General features: G+C 40.1%; 1 protein-coding gene and 1 pseudogene across 1 annotated transcript; one reads left to right on the top strand and one right to left on the bottom strand.

The window, feature by feature from the left end:
- The first annotated feature begins 1,007 nt into the window (after positions 1 to 1,007).
- On the top strand, positions 1,008 to 12,735 carry LOC146983103 (uncharacterized; annotated as a pseudogene).
- A 2,213-nt stretch (positions 12,736 to 14,948) lies between these two features.
- Positions 14,949 to 18,131, bottom strand: LOC146983102 (GDP-L-fucose synthase-like). The gene is made up of 10 exons (XM_085785421.1): positions 17,952 to 18,131; positions 17,638 to 17,752; positions 17,367 to 17,495; positions 16,209 to 16,282; positions 15,964 to 16,097; positions 15,778 to 15,842; positions 15,593 to 15,659; positions 15,352 to 15,431; positions 15,142 to 15,241; positions 14,949 to 15,051 (listed from the first exon to the last, which is right to left on the bottom strand). The coding sequence occupies exons 1-10, from the start codon at positions 18,104 to 18,106 to the stop codon at positions 14,996 to 14,998; spliced, it is 975 nt and encodes a 324-aa protein (XP_085641547.1). The 5' UTR covers positions 18,107 to 18,131; the 3' UTR covers positions 14,949 to 14,995.
- Between the last annotated feature and the right edge of the window lie 4,469 nt (positions 18,132 to 22,600).

The raw sequence follows: 22,600 nt of genomic DNA, 5'->3' as shown, positions 1-22,600 counted from the left end.
ATGTTTGTTCAGAGCCAGAAGGGCGTAAGTGTAGTTGGTGCCCTTAAACAGCATTCAAAATGGATGAGAAAACTGCATAACTGTCTGAGGCAGAAAAGATTTTGATGAATATTATGAAACAAAATGATGAATCCTATATTGAAGAAGTTGAAGATGAGTCAGAGTTGTTTTTGAATGTAAGTCCTCACAAGAGTGATGACAGTAAGACAGAATCATGCCTTGAGAGCCTTACTGCGGTCGTCCCTATGTTCCCCGGGTCCTATGTAGCTGTTTTGTGTGTGACTGCCTGACTGGGGAACATAGGACCCTTTTTTTTTTAGAACATGTTCATTGTATTAATATGCCATACGTTTATTACATAAATACTCATTCATATAATTATGTCTGTGGTTGCAATGTTGTGGTTTAAGGTTAATGAATACAGTTGATTGAAGTGTGGTCAAAATTTTGTTTTGTCTCTCCTGTAAAGTTTGTCAAAAGCCACTTACGCCCCTCTGGCTCCAAGCCTTCGAACTTAGAAACAAATGAGTCAAAAGAAAATATTGGCAGCATAAAATCTTGTTTTATTAAACCTTCTATTTTCTGTATTACACAAGTGCAATTGAGGTGCTTGGTGGCGCCATCTTTCTCTTTCCTTAAATTGGATTTGCATTGTTTTTTGGGGGATTTTTTTGCATGCACACCATAGCTTATAAAAACATTATTTTGGATAATGTGCAAATTTTAGGATGTAGACAGTGGATAGACCTGATGAGAACATTTGATGTGGGATCTGTCACAATGAGCAACTGTGCATCGCTACTTCTCCTGGGTGAGCAAATTTATGTTGTCATAAAAACTATTTGAGAAGATCCATTTTTGTAAGATAATTTAACTAATCCATGACAGCCATGACATTAATTAAAAATTACATGTTTTGAGAAGATTAAGAATTTAACATGTGTATATAGTGTGTTATAATATAAAGGGCTTCATAGGAGATGTTTCCATGACATTGTTCATTATTTTCCATGACATGGTCTCCTTTTGTTTTAGGTTTACTGGTCATACCTGTGGCTAGTGTTTTCCCTCCTGGTATGAATGCTGTTAACTTGAGACAGAAAAAATTCATTTTTGAATCAACAATTAGTCCTTACTTTATTATTTCTTCATGCCTTCATGCAGGTTCTTGTGATAATTACACCAACATAACACAACCATGGAGAAATCTTGCATTTGAATCTACGACCTTCCCTGTCTATCCCAACACTGATGAAGGCCTTCATTTGAAATGGTGGCGTTTCACAGGGATTGGAGGAGACAGAGTTATCAAAAGTTGTCTTGCCTACAACTTTGGTGGCACATACCGTAGTGTTTATATTGACTTTGACCTTCCAACTAATGAGTCTTTGACTGCAACAACGGGACCAGCATATGCTCGTGGGCCTTATGGTTGTCAAAGTTATAAGATGGAAGTTAGCGTAGCCATTTGTCCCGGAGGATTCTATGTGTATCAGCCAACTAAGCACGACACTATCGACATGGCATATGTGACTTGTGAGTAGTGACAAAGTTTTTGTCTTTTCGTCTGTAGAACATGTAAGCTTGATTTAACTTAATTGATTTAATTTCAATTGAATTATTCGAAATTAGAATGTCTTCAAATGCAAATAAAATCAATCGAATAAGCTAGACTGATCACTGACTGAAACAAAGTTTGTTGTATTAGCTAATAAAACAATCCAGTACAATGCTGACAGTGGAGAAACTATATCTATTCGAGTCAAGATATTTTCTCCTTTTGGATATAGGGACTCTGATTTTACAGGCATGCCCTGGTTTATCCTGACATCAAAAACACAGATTTTATATCTTGATCAATTAATCTTCAGAGAACAGTAAAAGCTGAAGTTGTGAAATTGTGTTTAATCATGCAAAAAAATTGCTACACTGAGCATGGACAGCCATTGACATTTTTCAATAATTCATTCAATAGTCACAATAGATTTAATGATTTCATTCTAGGTTTACATACCAGTTCTACATTGCTATAGGCTGTATAGATCATATTGTTGTGACACAAGCTGTATCAGTTATAGTCAACCTATTTGACAAACTACTAATGGGAACTGCATATGATAATTTTGATCAGTAGTGGTAGAAGAATTTGACATAGAAATCATTCAATAACTCAATCAACACCCATACGTTGTTTGACATGTGTGTAACTAGTTATTAACTAATTGTTACACTTCTGTATTGTATATTCAACATATAATGTGACTCAAATGATGTTATTTATTTTTCAAAAATGAAGTCATTTGCTGCTGTTGTTCAAAAGACACGTGTTCAAATATCAAACAATTGTTATGTCAGATGTCACTTATGTGAAAAACAAATCTAATTTAATGATTATATCACCATTTTATCTCTGTGTAGATCATTATCAGTGTAATCTAGAGTCCTGTGGACCACTGGCTGAGTGTACAGCTGACGGGGGCTGTGTTTGTGTTTCTGGGTATGAAATCCCTCCAGAACACAAACCCACACCAGAATCGTATGGATGTATTGGTAAGTAATTTGTGTTTCATATTAACCAAAGTAATTATGATAATTATCTGCCAGACTTACACACAAGGACAAGAGTACATTACAAGACCTCATGTGCTCTTTATTTATACAGTTCATTACGTGTGCACCCTCCTTATTATTCTGTCTGTATTGTATCTTGGCAGACATTGATGAGTGCCAGAGGACACCAGGAATCTGTGGTCTTAATTCCAACTGTACCAACGAAAATGGATCACATTACTGCGTCTGTTGGGATGGATTCAATACAACATATCCAGGATTACCACCTGACACATCCAACGACTGCATAGGTATTATTATGGTATATTTGTGTTACACAAGTTGAGACCTAAAAAGATCCTTGAAATATTATTCATTAATGATCTATTCAACATCTGAAGAGTTGATAGGACTGATCCGTCCTCTCTGCCCTCTGTTAGATATTGATGAATGTCTTGAAAATATCTGTGGAGATAATGGGGACTGCCACAACAATCAAGGAAGTTTTATGTGTGATTGCCATGACGGCTACCATTTAATGGCCGATGCAACCCCGCTTTGTCAAGGTCTGTATACTATACTTAAGTGTAATATGCATATAGTCATACTGAGCAATTTTGGCATCAAGGATTTGCAAGTCCGTCATATAACAACACAAGCAAAAGACTGGGAAGGTGCAGTGAACTACACAGACTAATTAGGGCCCGAGCGGCGACTGCAAGTCGCCCAGCGAAAGCCCTATTGTAATTGCTATGTTTATTATTATTAGGGCCCGAGCGGCGACTGCAAGTCGCCCAGCGAAAGCCCTATTGTAATTCGTTCATGCCCCAACGTGCACGTGACCCCAAAGTGCAAGTGACCCCAAAGTAATCAAGTAGTGAAGTAATCATGTGGTATGGAAGACCCAGGGGGAAAAATGCTATATTGAAATTGTAATGTTTATTATTCTTATTATTATTATTATTATTCACGCGACTTTTCATGCCCCAATTTCGCCCCTTTCCCAAACTGGAAAAGTTGTCTAACTTTGCATGTCCCTCCGGCCTCATCCGAAATTCGATATTTTTGGGTCGTCGCACATGGTCGACGCAAAATGGCGAAATAGCGCCCCCTACAAACTTTAAATTTGCCCTCGCCTATTGGGTTACTTTGTCGTAGGCAGACGAAATTTGGTACACACATTCATCATCCCCAGACGCACAAAAAAGTCTCTTAACGTCATGGTAAAATCTCAACAGGAAGTCGGCCATTTTGATTTTAATTTTCAATTTTTGCCATTTTTTGGCCATTTTTGGACATTTCCACTACTTACGTTTGATCTAACTCGTCCTAGGGATTTCACTCGATCGGCTTCAAATTTGTTTTCCAGCATCGAAACCCCATGATGACCTTATCTTGTGCTCCGCAGGTGTGTAGGTCATAGGGCGTGGCTGCTATGGCTCAATTCACATTGGCGACTGTTTCGGTGCTCGCCATGTAAATACGAATGGCTCTCACGCCCACATACTTTATCGTAGCTACTTCAAACTTGCTGGACATGACGATGGCTCCGCCCTGAACGTCCCGATATATTAATTTCCTACGTCACTCATAGCGCCCCCCGGTGGTAACAGGAAGTGACCAGTTTTTACATTACGTGTACTGATTCCACATAGTTGGCCCCATCAACTTCATTCCACTTCTAAAACGTGCAGAACCAGTTGGTGAAGCTACATTATGAACGCTGTGAAGCTACGAGTAATGGCGACCGCGTGGCGTCATGGCAACTGATGATCCCTCGCCAAGAAAATACGTTTGGCATTATGATGGCTTTAATGAACACGTATCATCATGAAAATTGATACACAGGTCCAGGGTCACGACCTCAACGTCTCCATATGCTCATAGGCGATCTCACTCATGTTGCCCCCTAGTGGAAACAGGAAGTGCCATTTTTTGCATCAACATTGTCCGATTTCCACAAAACTTCACATGTGTGATGAGGGACTGACCCTGAACACACCTACATGCATCCCATTACTGCCCCCTAGTGGACGAACCTTTAACTGCTCATAACTCCCTCATGCTTTGTCCGATTTCCACGAAACTTCACATGTGTGATGAGGGACTGACCCTGAACACACCTGCACGCATCCCATTACTGCCCCCTAGTGGACGAACCTTTAACTGCTCATAACTCCCTCATGCTTTGTCCGATTTCCACGAAACTTCACATGTGTGATGAGGGACTGACCCTGAACACACCTGCACGCATGCCATTACTGCCCCCTAGTGGACGAACCTTTAACTGCTCATAACTCCCTCATGCTTTGTCCGATTTCCACGAAACTTCACATGTGTGATGAGGGGCTGACCCTGAACACACCTGCACGCATCCCATTACTGCCCCCTAGTGGACGAACCTTTAACTGCTCATAACTCCCTCATGCTTTGTCCGATTCACTCCAAACTTCACACGAGTGATGAGGGGCGGCCCCTGAACGCACCACACCACATGCGGTGACTGCCCCCTGGTGGATGAACGAAACATTGCATTTTTGGCCTCCTTCCGGGGTTTTTTCTCCATTTCTGCTCCGCGCCACGGCCCCGGCGTGCCTCAGGCCCCGCGGTGGCATGGGCGAGCGAGGGCCCGCCATCGCCGCTTGCGGCTTTAATTATTATTATATTCTCCCTAAAATCGCATTTTTGGGGGCCTCAACATGCCCCAAAACGCGTGAATTTTGGCATGCACATCAGGCCTCGCGAAAAATTTGATATTTTAAAGTCGTTGGAAATGGGCGTGGCCAAATGGCTGAATAGCGCCCCCTACAAACACGTGTCAATGGCATCGCCATCGTCTTACTTTGTCATACACACACAAAATTCGGTAGACATATGTATTATACCCAGATATACAAAAAATCCTCTTGACCTCATGACCTCAACACAACAGGAAGTCGGCCATTTTGGTTTTGATTTTTCCCGCCTAAAATTAACTCCTCCCAGAGCGTTCGCCCGATCAAGTTCAAATTAGGTACACCACATCTCCAGACCTAGCTGAGCTTATCTTGTGCTCCGTGAGTCCGTAGGTCAAAGGGCGTGGCTGTCAGCGCTCAATTCACTTTGGCGTGCTCGCCATGTCCATACGAGTGGCTCTCACGCCCACATACTTCATCCAATCAACTTCAAACTTGCTGGACATGATGATGGCTCCGCCCTGAACGTCCCGATATATTAACTTCCCACGTAACTCATAGCGCCCCCCGGTGGTAACAGGAAGTGGACTAAAATTTGGAAAATGTACATACTTTGCCCCATCAACTTCATTCCACTTCTAAAACATGCAGAACCAGTTGGTGAAGCTACATTATGAAGACTGTGAAGCTACGAGTAATGGCGTCCGTGTGGGGGCGTGGCTATCATTCCTCGCCATGACAATACGTTTGCCCTTTGGGTGGCTTTATTGAACTCGTATCAACATGAAAATTGGTACACAGGTCAAGGGTCACGACCTCAACGTTTCTATATGGTCGTAGGCGATCTCACTCCTTTCGCCCCCTAGTGGAAACAGGAAGTGCCATATTTTACATCAACATTGTCCGATTTCCACGAAACTTCACATGTGTGATGAGGGACTGACCCTGAACACACCTGCACGCATCCCATTACTGCCCCCTAGTGGACGAACCTTTAACTGCTCATAACTCCCTCATACTTTGTCCAATTTCAACGAAACTTCACATGTGTGATGAGGGACTGACCCTGAACACACCTGCACGCATCCCATTACTGCCCCCTAGTGGACGAACCTTTAACTGCTGATAACTCCCTCATGCTTTGTCCGATTTCCACGAAACTTCACATGTGTGATGAGGGACTGACCCTGAACACACCTGCACGCATACCATTACTGCCACACCTGCACGCATCCCATTACTGCCCCCTAGTGGACGAACCTTTAACTGCTGATAACTCCCTCATGCTTTGTCCGATTTCCACGAAACTTCACATGTGTGATGAGGGACTGACCCTGAACACACCTGCACGCATACCATTACTGCCCCCTAGTGGATGAACCATTAACTGCTCATAACTCCCTCATGCTTTGTCCGATTCACTCCAAACTTCACATGTGTGATGAGGGACTGACCCTGAACACACCTGCACGCATCCCATTACTGCCCCCTAGTGGATGAACCATTAACTGCTCATAACTCCCTCATGCTTTGTCCGATTCACTCCAAACTTCACATGTGTGATGAGGGACTGACCCTGAACACACCTGCACGCATCCCATTACTGCCCCCTAGTGGATGAACGAAATATTACTTTTTTTTGCCTCCTTCCTGGTTTTTTCTCCCTTTCACCTTCGCGCCACATCCCCGGCGTGCCTCAGGCCCCGCGGTCGCATGGGTGAGCGAGGGCCCGTCATCGCCGCTTGCGGCTTTAATTTTAAATTGTAATCCATTAGATACCAAATTAGAAGAGATAAAAAACAACCTCAAGAATTGTTTCATCTATCCCAGCCAAAAAGCCAATTTACAATAAACAGTGGAGATAATAGATAGATGTGGTCTCTTCAGTGGATTGTGATTTGTATTACAGTTACACAGCAATGCCAAATATTAAGGATAAAGCAAAATGTAGAAAAAGTGCAGTTGTCACTTTTCTTCGTGGTAATTTGCAAATCAGTGTTTTCTTGACTGCTCCATCCTGATTTTTTTCCACAGGTAAACAAACCTGTGTTAGCAGTTATGTAAATGATGGATGTATATGAATACTGTGGAAACGTTCCACATTTGACCAGTTTACAAGAATAACCATAATAGAACATTCTATCTTTAAAAAAAATATATATATATATATATTTTTTTAATAAAATATATATATATATATATTTTTTTTTGCATGGTATTCCTTTAGCCTGTCAATGGTGCGTTCACACTGGAAGTGCATTTTTCGCGCCACGAGATTACATACGTGCGAATGACGGGCTTGGCTTATGGAACACAGAAGGGGCTGATTTTTTTCCACAGGTAAACAAACCTGTGTTAGCAGTTATGTAAATGATGGATGTATATGAATACTGTGGAAACGTTCCACATTTGACCAGTAAGCAACGTTTACAAGAATAACCATAATAGAACGTTCTATCTTTAAAAAAATATATATATATTTTTTTTTTTTTTTGCATGGTATTCCTTTAGCCTGTCAATGGTGCGTTCACACTGGAAGTGCATTTTTCGCGCCACGAGATTACATACGTGCGAATGACGGGCTTGGCTTATGGAACACAGAAGGGGCCAAAATGCGTCAATTGATGATTGCATTAAAACGACGACATATTACCTGTTAACATTTCACTTTTATACGTCTTAGGACATTTTGACAAGAAATCTTCTCTAGTGCATAATAAGTGAGTATGTTTTCACTCAGTGTAAATGTCCTCTTCTCAGATATCGATGAATGTTTCAACTCAACGGTCTGTGGTCCTGATTCTCTCTGCAACAACACGTCTGGCACTTATTCCTGCGAATGTCTGCCGGGTTTCATTGCAAGTGATCCAGACCAGGAACCCAGCGAGACCAACATCTGCATTGGTATTTGCAAAACACCATAACATGTCAAACCCTGAATTTGAAGCATATCTATGCTTAAATTACAGTTTGTGTTTAAACATTTGAAACAGTGATATAAGCAAAGTTGTAAGTTATTGAGAGAGACTGACCCTGGTGGATGTCTGCACTGTCTCACTGTCCTTCTGGTTTAATTTATGCATTTTTACAGATGTTGAAGAGTGTGTCGAAGATGCCACTGTCTGTGGACCTGAAGCAAACTGCACAAATACAGCTGGATCTTATTTCTGCACATGCTTTACTGGTTATAAGCCGAACAATCCAGGCATTATAGCCAGCATTGAAAACCCATGCACAGGTTTGTGCTGATGTTCAGTGTCTTTGTGACATACGCTGTGCTTCTTCCATTTTTATATTTATGGATGCATTGACCCATGTGTACTCTCTCCTCTACAGATATAGATGAATGCACAGAGACACCTGGTATATGTGGTAAACAAACTGTGTGCACAAATTCACCTGGAACCTTCTTCTGTTCCTGCCCTGATGGATTTTTTCCCTCAACGGGAACCACATGGACTGTTGGCATAACATTTTGTCAAAGTGAGAACAGTTTCAAACACAAAAAAAAATGAAAATGTCAAGATATTTATGTAAAAAAAAATTTTTTATTACTGACAGGTCTTCAAAATATTCTTGATCAAATAGTACCTCGAAAGGTAAGAATCATAAATAAATAATGAAAAAATAATTTTGAGATTACATAACAGTAAAAATAAATATCTCATTGTCAGCATATAGTCAAGTAAACTAATCCTCACACATTAATTGCAGGGTCAGACAAAAGAACATGCTTTCCTTAGCCACATGGATGAAGACCTGAAGAACAACTCAGGTCTCATCTTACCAGATGCGGTATGTGGAAAACACTCTGTAGTGTTGAAAGCAATGGCTGCACACAGTATCAAGTAAAAGTAACAAATAATACACCAACATGTTTTCCTTTTACTGTGTCTATTGTATGTTTAGTTTAATCATATTATAGAGTAAAGTTAATTTAAACTGAACTTGAAACTACCAGCTAGAGGGAAATTGTTAGCATGCCATGTTTTAAATGTAGACAGTCCCCAACTGTTGTATTCTAACAATGTTTTGCAAAGTAATTGCCTGGTGACAATAATGCCTTTCCCTCTGTTATTCTTCTGTCTTTGCAGACAGTGTCAAACAGCTTTGCTGCAGCTATGGTACTTCAACATAACTGGAGTTTCAAATTGCATCTTATGATGCATGTTTAGCTATTTACTTACTCATTACAACACCTAAAAATTTGCAGGAAGTGTCAGGTGCTGGACCAAGGGCCAAACCAGGAAAGTTGAGTAGTGAAGGAGATGGGGAGACTGGCAATATGATCCTTGCTATCTCAGAGCGCCTAGTCTCTACAATAGCTTCACCAACTGGGAACCAAACTGAAAAAAAAATACAAACTCCAACAGTAGGTAAGAGACATTTCCCTGTAGCGCATATTGACAATATTTGAATTCTTATTGAATATCACATAAACTTGCTTGAATTCCTATTCACACGCAAGATTTGAGTCTAAAGGTCGTCGGCCCAGGGAATGATGATAACAGGAGTGCCCCTCTCTTCAGCAAAGGACACACAATGGAACTCAACTTGCAGGCTCTGGCCAGTGCCAACAATGGTTAGAGAAATAGAGATATCGAATGCTACACCAAAATCAAAATGTTTTTTTTTTTCATTTACATGAGTTGATTTCCTTTCTTGTGGACACTCACAGGATCTGCAGCAGCTGCCTTCATGACACTGAGTGGGATGGAGAGTCTACTTAGTCATCAATACTTTACAACAGAGAACGAGACAGAGATGTTCTCGGATGTTTTCAGTGTCATTTTACCATCAGTACACAACACCACCCTCTCCGAACCTGTCAACTTTACCATTCAGCATAAGAAGGTGCATCATCTCCCAAATAATGAGTGTCATTATTTACATGCACCCAAAAAGCAAAGAGAAGGAAAATAAATCATTTTGCCATCTCTGTTTCTCAGAGCAAGCCTGAAGATGGAACGATGACCTGTGTATACTGGGAGGACAAAGACAAGAGCAACGATAAGACAGGAAAAGCAGGGGAGTCCATGGGTTGGTCAGTGGATGGCTGTTGGGTTGCATACACAGAAGCAAACTACACAGTATGCAGCTGCTCTCACCTTTCCACCTTTGCCCTCATCATGCAGATTGGAGAGGTACAACAGACTTTATTGTACATGACAAAAATACAACAGGGATACAATAGAGACATGTCCAAATCCTAACTAACTGGCATCTTTCTCTTTGTGTGGGTGTGTCTTGGCTTTAAGCCTCCACCAGAGGATCCTTTCTTAGAGTGGCTAAACCGAATTTGTGTGATTATCGGACTATTCTTCTTTGCATTGGCCATCCTCACCTTCATCCTGTGTAGCTGGAACCCTAAGATCAACAACACAGCCCGTCTTCACCTCTGTATCAACCTCGCCTTGTCTCATCTACTGCTGCTGTGGAATGACAGATATGTTGAACATGAGGTACAGGAACATTTATTTACACATTGTTCTTGCCTTTCAACCACTAAATAGGCCTGTACTGCACACATCCATAGCATGCAACCAAGCTAGAGGTGAGATTCCCTGCTCAGGTAGTGTATAAATGAGAGAAGAAAGCATTTAATTGGTTCATCTTATGTGTTTCCACAGCTGGCCTGCACTGTCATGGCCGGGCTCCTTCACTTCTTAGTTGTTGCAAGTTTTGTGTGGATGCTGCTGGAGGCCATACAGCTCTACCTGCTGGTCCGAAGGCTATCTAAGGTGCAGGTCATCCAGAGAGATGGCCTCCCAAGGCCAGTTCTTTATCTGATTGGCTATGGAGTTCCTTTTTTGATTGTGGGTGTTTCGGCACTGGTGTATTCTGATGGATATGGTGCTACCGAGGCAGACGTGTGAGTAGCACAAACAATTTCCCATGCTCTCACGTTGATTCCTATTAATGTCTGATGTGCATCTAGGTTGAAAGGATTGTTCGTTTCGATTGCATTACAGGTGCTGGCTCTCCAGAACACGCCACTTCAACTGGGCTTTAACAGGCCCTGTTATTTTTATCCTTGCAGTGAGTATACTGCAGTAGTAGATATTGAATCCCATCTACTGTATTTTCAATACAGCCAACTAGGCTTGGTGGAGAAGAGTAATGCATCTCAAGACTAAATTTTGACAAAATACATTGAGAGACCAGTTTTTTCTATTGGACACATGTTGTTTATAATTTGGGGAATTTAAGTCAATATGGAATTGACTAAAGAAAAGACAGTGGTGGAAAACTGTTTACCTGCGATGCAAATTAACCCAAATTTTGAATGGATGCTGCTCAGTGATCTGCCAATAAAAGGTTACCTGCTAGCAACATCCCTCATACAAAAAATGTGTTTCTAGGAGAAGTCGTAGATATTATAATATAATATAGACGCGACCAGACTTTCTACTCTAGCTCCGTTATGTTGTATTTTGCTCAATTGTGTTTCTCGATTGCTGCTCAGCCGTGGTGTTTTTTTCCCTCTCTAGTCTAATTGGGTGTTGTTCTGTGCTACTCTATGGAGTCTAAGACCCACCCTGGCCAACATGAAAAGTGATGTTTCTCAATCCAAAGACACCAGGTAAGAACAGTCAAGTCATATTGTTGCATATAAATTGTAAAATCTGAAAGGTAACACTGAAGGTAACTCGTAAACATGAGTGTGTGGTCACAGTTGGGTACTTTGTAGAAGTTTTCTCAGTGTAAATATAATCATAATCTAGTCAAAGTAGCCATTTACATTTAAAAACCCATACATTTGCAAGATAACAACTTCCCCCTTTTTGAATATTTATTGTTTCCAGGTTGATTGTGTTCAAGATTCTGGCTCAGTTTGTCATACTGGGCTGTACCTGGATTCTTGGCCTGTACCAGACAAACCTCTTCTTTCAGGTCCTCTTCATTTTCCTCAACTCCCAGCAGGGCACCTTCCTCTTCATTGTCCACTGCCTGTTTAATAAGGAGGTAGATTCTTGATTGCATTTAGCACACCTCTCTTTCTGCTTCATAACTAATTGCATTGCATAACTCAAAAAACATATGTATTTCATTGTATTTTCTAGGTTAGGGAGGAATACATTAAATGGCTGACCTGTTCATTCAACAAGCCCAGAGACGAAGGATCTATGGTGAGCTTTAACAAGAAAAGAATATCATGAACCATTTAAATAATTGCTTTACTGTTTTGCTATTTCACTTTTTCTCCCAACCCCAAATCTAATATACATAATTTATTTCAACACAAATACAAATTTTCTCAAGCAGTCCGAGAAATATTTGGTCCTACTATTATTCATAACTCTGATAGGTTTCAAGCTAATTTACATTGGCCACTTTAAGCTGGTTCTTTTTTACAACCCAAATAAATCTATTTATGCAATTTAACAGATTCAGCAACATTAATACTGATGATAATAATTTGTTCCAACAGAAGGATGACACACCTTCAGTCTCTGAGGACATGGACAAGGAACAGACAGATAAATGAAAAAAGGAGGAGTTGTCCTGATAAATGACTAAAGGAAACAGGGAGAAAAGAGACAAAATGAACTATATTAACTATTATCCTAATGATAGAACAGTGTCATTGTAACTTACAATATATTCCCATAACAGACTATTGTAGAACACACTTGATATTAATACAGTAATTGGGGCCCTATGATTACTAAAGTACTGACATAACACAAGGAAGACCTGTTGAAATTGTCATGATTTTGCCTCAGTTCATTTGCTTGGTTGTTAGGAGCTTTCACAAAGATATTGCTGCCGATACCTTCAGTAAGTCACTGTCTAAAAACAACACAAACCTTCTTTGTTTCTTTGTCCTTTCATTTGTATTGTATTTACATGAGAGGTGGGAAACTTTGACATGTGTCTAACTTTACAAGACAAATTCGAGTGACAGACAAGCTCTGCCATTTACTGCAAGGTCAACCAATTTCAACTTTGTTAACTTCTTCATGAATTAGTTGTTTCAGGTATACATGTAATCATTGCTTTTGAGAACAAAGTAAAAACAAAATCTGCTTACTGCTGTTTATCATCTTTGGCAGGTAACACTATGCACTATGTGCAATCCACTTTTGGAAGAGAGACACTTTAATTTTTAATAATCATTATATCATTGACATAGAAAATATGTCTTTGACTTTAAAAGTTAGTCCATATCACTGTTGAACAGTCGGCTAATTGGTGAGATTTCATAAGGCTTTCTATTGCTGATGGAGATCACTAATGATGCTATGAATTAAAATGTACAGATTGTGTATACATTTCAAATATTGCTTACAGCTTAGTGCAGTGAGAATGTCAAGCCTGCAGCATGCAGTCATGGCCTCAGATAAGCAGAGGTCATATCCACATAAATGATAATGAGGACCACAGAGGAGTGACAGAGTTTGCAGTTCATGGAACCTACTGAAAACTCGAGGAATTAGAGAAAATTAGTTATTTGTTCTTCCTTTATTCCTTCTTCAAATGATACCTTGGTAAATGGGTAAACTGGTTTCACTTAACAACACTTAGAAGAGATCTTACAGCTGAATATCTGCTAATTCTCGGCTAATAACTCAATTTAGTTGGAATGCTCCATAAGGAACAAGGTATTACACTTATTACTGACTTACTGTCAACAGAAATATTCCCAGGGTAATTTTTTTAAAGGGGAATTATGCAAGTCTGGTGCCTTTCCACTGTTTTTCTAACCCTCCTCCAGGCCATGTGCATTTGTTTTTAACCAAACTGACTAGAAGGCAATCCATGGAGCAGTGGATAACAATTTATATCAAAATCTGGGGCAGCGTGTAGCTCACTTGGTAGAGTTGCCGCCCCATGTTGAGGCTACAGTCCTCACTGCAGGTGGCCCCGGTCATTCCCCCTCTCTACCTCCCCATTCCCTGTCTCTCTCTCCACTGTACTATCAATTAAAGGCAATAAAAAGCCCAAAAAATATACATTAAAAAAATCTGTGTAGTTTTATCTGTCATAAACAAGAGATTACAGATTATGGGGTGCGTTTGTGTCGTGATTCCGCCAAGACGAGTGCTGGGACACCGAGTCGGAAGCTCTGATCTTGCATGGTTGGCTTTTCACCAAGAGCGCTAGGGGGAAGGCAGGGAGCCTCCATTCTCCCCGCAACAGGTCATTTAACCATCACAATTACTCTGAAACTGCAATTAACATCCTAAATTTAATAAAGGTAAAAATCGTGCATACTTCCTCTTTAATAAATACAAGAAAATATCACTATAGTTTCAGACTTTATCCATTTTAGGCATACTGCTCTCAAATGCATCACCTTCCATATGCTTATTTGTTTTCTGTTTCTGATTGTTTTGTTAAATCATTACACAATACACTCAGATGTCAGTGTATGAAATCATTTTAATACGCCAAATGCATTGAACGAAGACAAATTTTTCAAGGAGAAAAACTATACACCAAGTATATCAATCAATGATTATAAACAAACCAAGACATATTGTATGCATCCACTGTCAAAGATATCCATTTGTTTACGCTGTGATTAATGATGTTACTTATTTGTATATGAGAGTGGGTTTAACCCCTTTTTGTTATTCTATATTTATGTTGTTGTCGTTGTTTCTCAGATACATTCTAAATAATTTCAATGAAATGGAGAGAAAGGCTGAAGAGGCTTCAGTACATTACAAAATATGTACAACACAATGTGATAATCTAATTCCCATTGAGTAAAAACAACATAACACCAGGGTGATTAATAATCAGCTCAGTAATTGGTTACTTCATGTCCGGGCAGTGTCATAGTTGTTCACAAACCAGTCACAGGTCATCTTTACGGCTAGGAGAACAGACAAAAACAGGTTACCTTCACTAGACTGAGGAAACATACAGTAATACAATGGATATAATGAATTTAATGAACTCTGACCTTCTTTGAGGGGGGTGTAGGTAAAGTCAGGAAGGTAGCGTCTTAGTTTGGCCGTACTGGCCGTCTTCCTCACCTGGCCATCAGACATGGAGGTGTCGAACTGAGAAGAGAGAGTTGCCAAAGAGAAACAATGGTTATAATGTGTAATGTATCTCAGGTTCACTGAAGCAACTCATATATCAAACTGCACTATAAGGCCAGATGTCAGACCTGTATTTCGCCTTTGAAATCCATAGCCTCTGCTATCAAGTCCATAGTGTCCTTGATTGAAGTTTCACTCTCTTCCCCCACTGAAATGAAATTAACAGTGAAAAATGAATGAATGAACAGTGCACAGACTTTGTTAAACCTCTATACTTTTAAGGCAATTAATAAGTTCCTGCATCGCCTTTGGTGTATCACAGAAGAAAAGTGTACATGTACATGAGGGTGATCAGAGCGCTGCACTCACCAGAGACGATGATGGGGTCTATCTCGTCATATTCTCTCAGGACCCAAATAACTAAACGGCCAACGTCCTGAGAATAAACACAACCGCAGGAATTAGACAGTGTAGACTTGTTTGGTCTGGGAGTGTTTGTACAATGTACACATACTGTGCACTCACACAGTGGATTGTAAAACACAGATATTTACCAGAGAGTAGGTGAACTGTCTTTTGGGAGTTCCAGTGCCACACACAGTCACAGGAGTCCCTTCCTCTGTGAGTGACAAAGGATAAATCATACCATTACCTTGGTATTATCTACAATGTGTGTGTTATTCATTTTTTGTCTTGTCTGTGTTTGAGTTGAGATGGATTAGAAGACGATAATTACTCACTCATGGCTTTGAAGGTCTTGTGAATGAGCACTGACAGCACATGGCCATTATCGATGTTGAAGTTGTCATGGGGGCCAAACACATTGGTTGGGATGACTGAAGTGTAACGATGTCCATACCGCTCAAAGTAGGCCCTGTCAACACACAGACATAAGACGTGTAACTTTTAGAATCTTGTAGCGGTCGTTTAGTAACAAAGCCAAAGGTAGCTGCATCTCAGGCCTTTGTTTAGGTAAGCTGCATACCTGTTCTGAATATCAAGTATCCTCTTAGCCTGTGCGTACCCAAAGTTGGTTTCATGAGGTGGCCCATTGTGGATCTTGGAGAATGAGGAATGACAAGACAAAGGTGTTAGACAACAATACCCTCGCCTAAGGTGACAATTTCCTGACTCCGAAGCATCCTTTTAATTACCGTCATGGATTGATGTCATTTAGAGAAACAAACACTAAGGATTTGGAAATGTGTTCCAATCAGTGTGAAATACTGTCAGAGGTGGGCTTAAAGGAGAATTCCGGTCATTTTTGACCCCTAAATCGTTGTCCTGATGGTCACCCAGTGTTGGAGGGAGCAAAAAACGCGACTAAAATTGACGCAGGCAAACCGGAGTTACACCATGGCTAGACGGCGCTAGCGATAGCAACAACGCTAAACTATGGGGGCAATTTTTTCAACCACAACAAACACTCAAAAAACAATCAAATATCTATGGTACATGACTTGAATCCTTATGACACACCACTGAACTCATATAGTGTACAGTATTTAAACAGTATAAACTTTTTTTGCATGTTATCACTCCCCTCAGACAGCCTAACTCTGAAACATCCTGGAAAGACATTACTATTCGATCACAGAGCGCCTGCTCTCCCCGCCACAGAAACAAACACTTTTTCCTTGTTGTGATGATTTCTTTACAAACTGTGGGGGGTGCCTCCCATGGGGGGGACACATGCACACTGCAGGGCTCCATTATATAACTGGCAAAGATAAGAATTCATGCAATGTAGAATACATAGAAATGAAACAGACCAGTTCCACCACTTCCACGCCTACCCTCTGTTACAATACAGTCCTTTAACTGTCATAACATGCTTGGCTGATCTGTTTCAGGGTGGATGTGGGATTACCAGATGTCAGTAAGGTCACGTTTGCTAATGAATGAGTGACACAGCGCTGTCTGAACTAGCTCGCAGGCTTCGCTCCATTTATGTGACCTGAGTGCACACCTCTGGATATTGTTTTTGTTTGTTTTTTTTATCACACAATAGGACAAAGCTATTATATACTCACCAAATTAATTTCACTGAAAACACCACAAATCTCCACTAGATTATGTTTTTGGATGCTACTAAAACAGAGTATTTAGAAGAGTGACATTAAAGGCTTTTAAAGAGACTTACCATGGTCTCATCAATGGGGTATGTAGTTTTGTCAGGGAAGATACATGTGGACAGGCAAGACACAACCTTGTTGACCCCCATCTCATGGGCCGTTTGTAGGACGTTGTCATTGATCTTGAGGTTGCTCCTCTGTTAAGATGTAAGAGAGTCACTGACTGGCCATCAAAGTTGACAATGTAGACATTTTCAGTAGACTTCAATTCTACAATGAGGGATAAGATACATTCTGCTACAGTTTTGTCATACTTGTTATGTGAAAGAATTATCTCACCAAAAAGTTCAAGTTCTCCCTCATGTGTTCATAGAGTCCTCCGATTTTGGCAGCCAGGTTGATGACATGGGTGGGACGATACTTCTCGAAAACAGCCCTGGTCTGCTCTACATCTCTGTCAATATTTTAGCGCATTGTTATAACTGTATTTATTTCCACTTAAGTAAAATACATACAATTTAACAACAATTAATAGTGTGAAACACTATTTCAGAATAGTTAGCACAAGGTTGCAAGAATGCAGTATCCCTGGTTAAAACACATTACCTTTAAATACATTTTACAGACATGCTGTAATAAAAGATGCAACTTACAAAAGATCTGCATCCTTAGAGGTGAGGAAGATCCATTCTTCTCCCTCACGTTTCCCACCCTCCTGTTGCACAACATGTTCAATGGCTTTGCCGATCAACCCAGATCCACCAGTGACCAGGACACGCATTGGCTTTGCATTGGTCTCTGACGCCATACTTTACTGATAAGCTATTTTTTAGAGAACTTTTTTAGAGAAAATGTGTATTATATTTGCATAAGTATCAATAAGGACTCCCCGTTGATAATAATATTGCTTCTTCTGTACATGGTTATATACCCTATCACTTTGTCACTCCTCCCACAACATCTCTCTGTGTTTTGATACAGAGAAAAGTAGCTGATCCTGTCTAACAGGAAGCTATTGGTTGATGACGTGGGTGGGACAATTTTACCTTTCGAACACAGCCCTGGTCTTCCCAACATCTCTGTTAATATTTTAGTGCACTGTGAAACTGCATTGGTTTCCACTCAGGATGGAATGGGGGAGAAAAAAAACATATATTTTAAGAACAGTTAATAGTTTGGGGGATAAAGAAAACACTACCATCTATTTCACAATAGTAAGCACAAGGTGCAAGAATGCAAGACATTTTGCAAGACTTGAAAATCAACTCTCTGGTGCTTTAAAGGGATAGTTCAGTATTTTGGCAAATTGGCCTATTGCCATAATCGCTATAGTCATAGCAGTAGGTTGGTTACCTTTAAGTGTCGGTGCAAGCTATCTTTAGAACCGCTGAGCCGAGCTGTGAGCTGCTCAATATACGCTACGGAGGCTAATAGGATTTCTTGGTTTTCCTCATCAAACTCATACACAATCCAAAAACTCCAAAACGCTCTTGTGGACATGTTGTGACCTGTACATTCATCACACTATGAAATAATAACAGAACGTTACCAGGGACAGTCTAGGCTATATATTTACCACAACTCTGTCTCGTAACATTCCAACGATTTGCCGACTGTATATTAACATAGAGGTGTTTAGGGCAAGGCTCACATATCCAGAAATGTTGAAGCAGTTTGGATGAAGAATGTGGAAGTGAGAACTCATAAAAAAATAGCAGCACTGTAGCTGCCACACCCACTAACAGACAGTGTGTGTGTATGTGTGTGTCCAGTCCAACAAATAGGTGGTGGAACAGGTCTGTCAGAGTTTCATTTGGTCGATACAGTGAGTCAGATCTGAGAAAGAAAATGTCATTGAAATTAAAAAGTTGTCAGTAAATGATTACTTCTTGTTTCCAGTAGGTGGTACTAGTGAGAAGAACTTGAGTATGCAGACCTGTTCAGGGGCAGGCTGGTATGCTAGATTCCCAACCTTTTTCTTAAGGGACCCATATTTTTACCATTGAAAACTTTGGTGACCCCCCCCCCCGATGTAAAATAAAATAAAATAAGGAACATCATAACTTCTTTTACATGAAATACTTTATTATAATTCAGTAATTTAATAACAGCATGGAACAAACAATCAGGAGAACCTGTGTATGATTACAACATATTTCTTCAGAACTTGTACTTTTAAAAACATAATTGTGTTTTTAAAAGTACAAGTTCTGAAGAATATGTTGTAATTTTACACAGGTTTTTTCTCATTGTTCCATGCTGTTTTTCAAATTCATTATGACTGATATTGCCCTGCTGTATATTATGTATTTAATGTTTTAAAACTGTTGATATTCAATCATCTATTGATATAGGCCTATCGGAGTTGATGAGCTTTCAGGACATTCTTCACTTTATATTCATGTAACATAACTTAAGTGTTTGGGGTGATGAGTGAGATGCTGGTTTTGGTAACTTGTAAAGAAGCATGTTGAACATACTGTAGCATGCTAGCCAGTAGGCCTATTTGATTAAACAAGTTGATGTATCAGCCAATGCTAAACTGAAATATTGTGTTTGTATTTTTTCATTAATTCAATCACTCAGCTCATACTCGCTACAGATGATGACATTCCCTGCATAACTTTATAGTAAGATCAGCAGTTTTATTCTTTTTTTTGCTGCTAGCTTAGCTTTTTGATCAATTATAAATGTATTAACTTCTGTAACCAAAAATACTATCATCAGTAGTATTTGTTGTGACTGATATTGCCCTGCTGTATATTATGTATTTAATGTTTTTAAACTGTTGATATTCAATCATCTATTGATATAAGCCTGTCATTTATTTGTTTAAATACACAAATAAATGTTTAATGTGGCCCTTGAATTTAGTTGATTTTGTCACATATATGAATTAAATGCTTAGCCTACTCATTTATTTAACATTTTAATTACATTAAAATTATTAAACCCCTTAAAATCAAGAGGGAACCACTGTGCTAGATGAGTTCAGGGTGAGACTGTCATCAAACATATGAGAGTGTCATCAAAGCTGGCCTGCTCTCCCTGCTTTTCCTGTATATGGCCCAGCCTGCAGAAGATGCCTTCGTCAGCTCTTGTTGATTGAACAATTCCATTTCCATTCATGTTTCCCCATATTGTAAACAGTTTTCTTGTCTGTATGCAACATGCATACAGACATGGTCCAACATGGTCCAACGCACCCATGGTCCAACGCACCATGACACTGAGTTTAGACCTCCCCTCTAGTCTCCTGACCGCTAGCTTAACGAGTTGTAGCAAAGCAAATTTCTCCACGTGCAAACTGCGATCAAAAAGCCACTCATAGCCACAAATAATGCTCAGAACAGTACCAAAGTTTGTCAACAGTACAAACAGGGTCCCATAATACGAGGCATAAAACACCTGTTAGCTTTGCCTGGTTTCTATTAAAAAGAGACTAAAACAACTCACCCACCCCTCCAGTTATACCCTATGCAGCAACTTTCTGCGTCCAGACACGTCCGAGTCCGACTGGCAGTAAACATTCGGTTTCAGCGGCCATTGAAAAGCAGTGACCAGAGTGACCACTGTCCCTCTTTTACTTTTCTCCTCCATTTCCTTCAGTTCGTCTTCAGTAAACTCGGTCTCAAACTGATTGGGGCGCCCATCGAAATGAAACCAATCGTCGTTGTTCTCAAAATCCATAAATTCAGCCGTGTTGTCCCTTCTGTGACGTCTGCTTCATTGTATGCATTGTGTCTCTTCCGGCAACAAACGTCGTCCTGATCGCGCGCGTGACGTCGCGTCTAATCTCGCGTTTTTTACGCGATTCTCTCCCGCAAATATCTAAAGTTAGAAATGCCCGATTACGTAGATTTAATTTTTTATTTTTATTGTAAGAAAAGTAATGTCTTTAGAAAAAAAAGAATGCAACAGTTTTCTGTTTGAGAATGTATGTGCATTTTGAACACAAAAGTTTGAAAAAAAAAAAAAAGCACAGCCTGTCGGAACTCGAGAAGAAGAAGAAAAAAAGCCCGATTCCGTTCATTTCCCTGTGAACACGAAAATAATAGGCAAGGCAAGAGACAAGAAGATACATAGGAACTTTGACTGCATTGCATATAGTAATCACACATTTTCATCCTTGAGCTGCGGGACTCTACTTCACACGGTAATCCCTAACAAGCAGACAGAAGGGACAGCACGGTTGAATTTATGCAGTTTAAGAATAACGACGACTGGTTTAATTTCGATGGGCGCTACTATCAGTTTGAGACCGAGTTTACCGAAGACGAGCTGAAGGAAATGGAGGAGAAAAGTGAAAGAGGGACAGCTGCCAGTGGAGTCTCGGTTTGGCTGTGGTCACTGCCTGCCAACTCGGACGTGTTTTGTCAGTGCCTGGACGTGGAAAGTTGCTGCATAAAGTATAACTGGAGGAGAATGGGTGAGTTGTTTTCGTCTCTTTTCAATAGAAACCAGGCAAAGCTAACAGATGTTTGATGCCTCGTTTTATGTGCTGGGACACTGTTTGTACTATTGACAAAGCTGTTCTTGAGCATTATCTGTGGCTATGAGTGGCTGATCGCGGTTTGCGTGTGGAGAAATTTGCTTTGCTGAAGTTGCTACAACTAGAGAAGCTAGCGGTCAGGAGATTTCATGTCTCGAGGGGTCTGAACTCGGTAACACGGTGCGTTGGACCATGGGTTAAATTTACGCCAGAATATCCCTTTTAAAGGAAGGGTGCGAGAGCTTTTCCTCAGTTGATGCTACAGAGGATGTTTGTTATGATGCTGTGTAAAGCCCTAACTGATAGTAAAAACTGGCTATAAACTTCCATGCCTTGTCCCATCGACGAAGTAAAATATTGTCATCATGTTTTCCAAACAGAGCCAAATGTATCTACTGATACTGATTTTTATTATTTTTTTTACTGTAACTGTAGCCTGTACTGGATTTTATATTTGATAATTGCTGAGCTTACAGTGTTATGCTCTCAACTGTAGCAGCATGAAAACTGGAACTTGTTGTGTTGACATGTTGACTGATTTGGGTACATAGAGAGAAATTAATTATATTTTCATCAGTCTGCAGTGCTGTGCAACGGCTTCAAACTAAAAGTCATATAGAATAATAGAAAACACCACTTATTTAGAGTATAGTTTTTAAGAGTTTTAAGCCTATAGTTGTTGTGGCAAAGTATCTGAGGTGTTCTGCTCATTGGGTGTGTGGTTGTGCTAATTGTGTGTAGTGTTTTGAAAAACAAAACCGGGCCCTGTTTTCAAAATCATGCTTATAAGTAATCAAAAACGTTGAATTG

The sequence above is a fragment of the Trachurus japonicus genome, chromosome 8 (genome assembly GCF_045865225.1).
Source record: "Trachurus japonicus isolate A0001 chromosome 8, Traja_1.0".
Lineage (NCBI taxonomy): Eukaryota > Metazoa > Chordata > Actinopteri > Carangiformes > Carangidae > Trachurus > Trachurus japonicus.
The sequence above is the reverse complement of the archived record's forward strand: the minus strand, read 5'-3'. Positions and strand labels throughout refer to the sequence as shown.